Below are 6,000 nucleotides of genomic sequence, written 5' to 3'. Positions count from 1 at the left end.
TATAACTATCTATCTATCTAATATATATATATATATATATATATATATATATATATATATATATATATATAGCACAAGGAAAGAGAGCGTCACTCTGGGGCTTTTGAAAAATCAGGTAACAGCTTTATTGGCGTTATGTCAACGCGTTTCGGTAAGTACCCGTCGTCAGGACAATGTCCTGACGACGGGTACTTCCCGAAACGCGTTGACATAACGCCAATAAAGCTGTTACCTGATTTTTCAAAAGCCCCGGAGTGACGCTCTCTTTCCTTGTGCTATATTTGGGAGCTATCACAGCCCTCAGGGCCGGCACCCGGGCAGTGTAACATTGCCATTTTTCCTGTTGGCACAGGAGTGCCGGGCTCAACATATATATATATATATATATATATATATATATATATATATATATGTAGGGTGTGGATCCTTATATATAAGGATCCATGGTGGACCGGCACTCCAACTGCAGGAAATAGCTTCCACCGGTGCCCCATATATATTTATAGTAGGATCTCAAGGACTGACGTTTCGGGGTCTCATGCACCCCGGGCCGTTCTCAAGGTTCCCTCGAAACGTCGGTCCTTGAGATCCTGTTCCACTTTTTTATTCATGAAAATATTGTAACACTATACCAGTCTCTGTAGTGCCGTGGCGACACCCACATCTACTATCCAATTACTGCTGAGGGCTCCAGAGCAGCTGCAAGGACAAGTGGAGTGCCAGACCACCCACATCTACATATATATATATAGATATATATCTATATATATATATATGCACAAGTACAGTGGCGGCTACAGGGGTGGGGTTACAGCAGCGTCCAAAATTCAAATAGTGGAACCTCATCGACTGCAGTATATCAGTTTGGAATGGCAGGTGGTTGCAGTTGCTGGAGCCTCCCGTGTGTATATATGAATATATATATGGATATATATATATATATATATATATATATATGTGTGTGTGTATGTATATACACACTTGATCACTACAAAACAAACATTCTGTACAATACAGATTTTAATTTAAAAAAAGAGATACAATGCTAACCACAGTCTCTTTAATGATCTAAAACTGTTGAATCTGTGACAGCAAGGCTGTTTCTACACATTTGTAAAATATACTTTTATAAAACCTTCATTTAATGCACATTTCATAGAAATATAAATCACCTGTAGTCTCAGATGCACACAATGTTAGAATTCCATCTAACGCCACACCATTGGCAATAGAATAGTAATTCATAATTCACAACAGAACTGGGCCATTAGTTAAATACCTGATGATGTCATACATTTGTCATAATTTACATTCAAGAACAGTTTAAATGTTCTTCCTTTGTCTAACAAGTAAATACGTAAACTGCCACCAGGGCCATAATAAGGGGTTGCGAGCTGGTGGTTGCACTGTCGCTGCCGAAAAAGCACCTGCATATAACTTTCAGGGAACCTGACACAGCACCCTGCAGCCTTTGAAGCTGAGCCCTAATTTACATTGACCCATCCCCTAGGCATAGCATCGTGGTGTCATGGGTTTAGGGGGCCAGGCCGTCAGAGCCTGCCCTGTTGCAGTGATGGATGGCAAAAACGGTTTTAGTATCTACTGTCTGTCTTGTTATTACTGTGTGCTCTGTTCATTCATATTGATAACCCCACTTATCTCCAGAGCTCATCCTGAAATCTGTCTCCTGCGGAATCATGTACCAGAGTAGGCAAGATACACCTATATATGATGACCAAATCATTCGGGATATCTGTCTGTTAGTAAGGATACACTAGATTAGCGCTAGACAATTTTTTTTTGTGGTCCGAAGTCCAGACATTCCTTTTCACGTTTTTTTAACCAAGAGTATCCATGGAAGTACTGCAGCCAAGACAGCCACAAGAAATATCAATAAGAGAATCATGATTAAAGATGGCGAGCGGCAGCAGTTGACTCTGGCGTCCACGTGTTGTGTTGGTGCAATGGTGACAATTTCCTCACTGTCCATTGGTTGTCCTTGGTCACTGATGACAAAGACTTGGGAGCCACATGTGTGGCTTGTTAGATCTGTGCTGGTATCACCAGGACATGTGCATCTTGAAAGGTCTTGAAGACTGCTAGACCCAGTTGTCTCCTCAATGGGGATAATTAATGTGTTGGAGTTTCCTATAATTGCAGAGTGTCTGAGGCATGATGGAGTGAAAGGAACCTCCAAGATCTGATTGAGTTCTCCAGATTTTGGTGGCAAAATCAGACCCCTCTTGCTAAGAAATGTCACATACCGGCATAGAGGACAAATTATATTCTTTTTTATGGAACCCTCCTTTTTTGCAGTCATTAGATACTTCACTAGGCAGTCATGGCAGAAGGAGTGTCCACAGCTCAACCTCCTCTCAGAAATACTGGGGTTCTGCAGATGCTCGTAACACACAGGACACTCATTTGATGGAGTCTCTTTGCTGCTGTCTTCATTGGACATGTCGGCTTTCTGCCAAGAAAAAAATTCTAAGCTTTATTATGTGTTGCAAAATTTATTCCAAATAACATTTAATGAATGTCCTGATGTCATAGTTTTAGCATTAATTTGGAAAGCCTGTGTATTATAAGGAACAACACTTTACATGGATTAGTTTATATTTTTTTTCTGAGCCACTTCCAGAGGCGTAACTAAACCTTCGTAGGCCCCATAGCAAAAGTTTGTATGGGCCCCCTATTTAGCAATGGTTGGTAATAAATTAATATAGCACATATACTTTAGACTGTAAAGATGGGCCCCCTTCAGCTCTGGGCCCCATAGCAGTTGCACCCCTTGCACCTATGGTAATTACGCCTTTGGCCACTTCCGATTTCTGTGGACTGTATGAAATCTCTCAGCTTTGAGCTTTATTCTATACCAGGGTAGCCAACTCCAGTCCTCGAGAGCTACCAACAGTTCACGTTTTCCAGCTCACCTCACAGGTGCACAGGTGCGCTCATTACTGACTAACACATTTTAAAAGATCTACAGGTGGAGCTAAATACTTCACTTGCGATTCTGTGAGGAGACATGGAAAACGTTAACTGTTAATACAGTAGCTCTCGAGGACTGGAGTTGGCTACCCCTGTTCTATACCAATGAACTTTAGTGTCAGTGAAAGGCTTTCCAGTGACTGAGCATCAACTGACTGATTGAGCTGAGGCTGATGGGAAACCCAGTCAGATATGGGAACAGATCCAATTCAGTGCAAGGTCTCATTGGAGCCTTGGTCAGTGTGTCTATACGGGGTATGCTACTGACCATACTAACCATCACTTATTTTTGGTTGTAGCTCAAAGGTGCTGTAGCATACTATCTGAAAGCATTATATTAAGATTCCATTGGGATATTGGCCCTTATTCTGGTTCACTTGCAAAGGCAAATTCCTTCTCAAATGGACAAAACGATGTGCACAGCAGGTGGGGCAGATTTTTACTGCAAAGTGAGAACTATATTTGAGTGTAAAAATAAAGCAGGCAGTATTTTCCCTGCACAGAAACAAAATAAGACACCCAAATCTAAATCTATCTGCACATGTTACATCTGCCCCCCTGCAGTGCACATTGTTTTATCCATTTGAGAAGGAAATTGCCTTTGCGAGTGAACCAGCATAAGGGCCATTGTGCTTAGCTGAATCTACCCAAAGGGGGCAGGTCCATATCAAATCTTTCCCCACACTACTGGATCTTGTGTTACGTAGATCTATTTGTTGTTTACATGTAAGCTGCTATTACATACATGTGCAATAACCCCCAATATTTATTTTTTACAATTGACTTCCTCCAATATTTATCCCCCTAGTTCTTCCCCATACAGATTTCCTCCCATGCCACTTTACCAGCAGCATAGTGTTAGGTTACAAATAAAATAAAAATAAATACATTTATCCCTTGACCCAATAACAAAATATTCCTATAATCAGGAGAACTAGCTTACTACAGTGCGAGATAAATATTCGGGGGAGCACTATTCACAGAAAATGACTTAGGGAAATACTTTAATTCACATAATTTTGTAATTGATTACCATTTTTCCATTTATATAATGAACATGAAATAAAGAGACCACAATGCTATAAAAGTAAGTCATAAAGGACCTGTTACAAAAAAAAATTTGATGTGTTTATGGACTAAAAATATAAAAAAATGTATTCCATACATTAAAATATATATATATACTGTATACTTTCAGTGCGGCACTCAAAAGCCTTGTTTAATATTTTGAAAGAAACACATAACCAGTAGCCGTATCACATTGGTTATGTGTTTCTTTCAAAATATTATAAAAGGCTTTTCAGTGTCGCACCGCTCGTATACAGTGTTGATTCCATTGTGAAGGCACCGGCTGCAGCTAAATATCGTTGTGTGGAGTGCCAAACCCCCGACTTTGCAATATATATATATATATATATATATATATATATATATATATATATATATATATATATATATATATAGATTTGCATGGAGGAGGCACTCCTAGGGCAAGGACAATAATAATAGTAACCAAATGCAAAGTTGCTGGTGCCTTCCGAAAGTAGGACTCTCCTACAAATGTACGGTTCCTGGCGGCGGCACTCAATCACATAAATGACCACACCATAGGCAGTGGCTTGTAGCCGACATTTCAAACCCTTGCAGGCTTTTTATCAAGGTGCAAATATATACATACAAAATTATACACCTACAAAAGTATAAAGACTTATAAGTAGCATACACATGTTTTTCTACCCGGTCAAGAAAAAATCCAGTGGAGACAAATTTTGCAGGCAGAGAGCAACTTAAATGTAGAGCATCAGTTATCTAAGTAAATAAAAGTGCAGTACATGCAACAAAATTTGTCATAGCATAAAACACAACACGCATAAATAAGGTTAAACAATACACATGAACTAATATAACACTCCCCGTTCTAAAAGTAGTCTATTAGATGACAGATCAGTTCTGCGCCTAAGAACACATTTGACAATACATACTAGTGCCTTGATAAAGCTTACATCAATGTAATGTGTTGTGGACCCCTACAGTCAGAGGTCTGTCCTCTTCAGGTGTGTTGTCCGGATAATCTGAAACAAGAAAATGTTGTGAGGTTTTGAAAGAGATCAGGGTGTTTTCTATGTTGTGCAAAAGGCATTTTCCTCATTATCCAATGCAGTGATTTTCAGGACTGACGTGAATCACTGAATGCTGCTTAACCTGTTTCTTTGCCTACTGGGCTTGGCATGTGTTAAGCTAAGAGCCTATCCATCTTTGCCAATCATCTGCTGGAAAGTAACATAGCTGGCCTGGTATAGATTGTACTGGGTGCTTTTTTTTCTTTTGGGGGGGGGGGGGGGGGGGGGGAGCTGGCAGCCAGCCTATCATTGTCTGAGTACCAAAGTATTACATGTCTGTACTAATAATTTGCTGGGTTTTGTACAGGGAACATAATTGATTGGAGGTAAGTTATTGATGGATCACTCTCAGAGGCAAATTCCTTCTCAAATGGACAAAACCATGTGCACTGCAGGTGGGGCAGATGTAACATGTGCAGAGAGAATTAAATTTGGGTGAGTTATTTTGTTTCTGTGCAGGGTAAATACTGGCTGCTTTATTTTTACACTGCAAAATAGATCTCACTTTGAAGTAAACCCCCACCCAAATCTAATTCTCTGTGCACAAATGATTTGTCCCACCTGCAGTGCACATGGTTTTGTCCATTTGAGAAGGAATTTGCCTCTGAGAGTGAACCAGAATGAGGCACTAAATTTGGTACTTTTTATTTGCTACTGGACTGGATTATTGGTGATCTCTGATGCTGTGTAAAGATCTTCTTGGATACCTGTGAGAGGACAGAGTCCACTTTAAAAAAAAAAAAAAGCTCAGTAAGGGAATCTATCAACCTAATTGTCACCTGTAATTACACATTAAAGTGTATCTTTCTTTTACATGAAGGCAGTTATTTTCTGTTCAGAGCAAATCTTTTTTAAATAAAAATTCAGCAATGTGGGCATAGGGTTGCTG

At 39.7% G+C, this 6,000-nt stretch overlaps 1 protein-coding gene across 1 annotated transcript in view; it reads right to left on the bottom strand.

Moving 5' to 3' along the window:
• Window positions 1-458: 458 nt before the first annotated feature.
• The window catches only part of RNF222 (ring finger protein 222), a 29,439-nt gene continuing 23,897 nt past the window's right edge, over window positions 459-6,000 (bottom strand). Inside the window, exons 2-3 of the mRNA XM_083145538.1 lie at window positions 4,995-5,063; window positions 459-2,470 (exon numbers count right to left, since the gene is read on the bottom strand). Of these exons, the coding sequence (XP_083001664.1) occupies window positions 1,829-2,461 (633 nt within the window). The 5' untranslated portion in view covers window positions 2,462-2,470; window positions 4,995-5,063 and the 3' untranslated portion in view covers window positions 459-1,828. The remainder of the gene's footprint in view (window positions 2,471-4,994; window positions 5,064-6,000) is intronic.

This window comes from Crinia signifera, chromosome 6, assembly GCF_055691185.1.
Source record: "Crinia signifera chromosome 6, ASM5569118v1, whole genome shotgun sequence".
Taxonomy (NCBI): Eukaryota; Metazoa; Chordata; class Amphibia; order Anura; family Myobatrachidae; genus Crinia; species Crinia signifera.
Note: the sequence above shows the minus strand (reverse complement) of the source record. Positions and strands in the feature narration are given on the sequence as shown.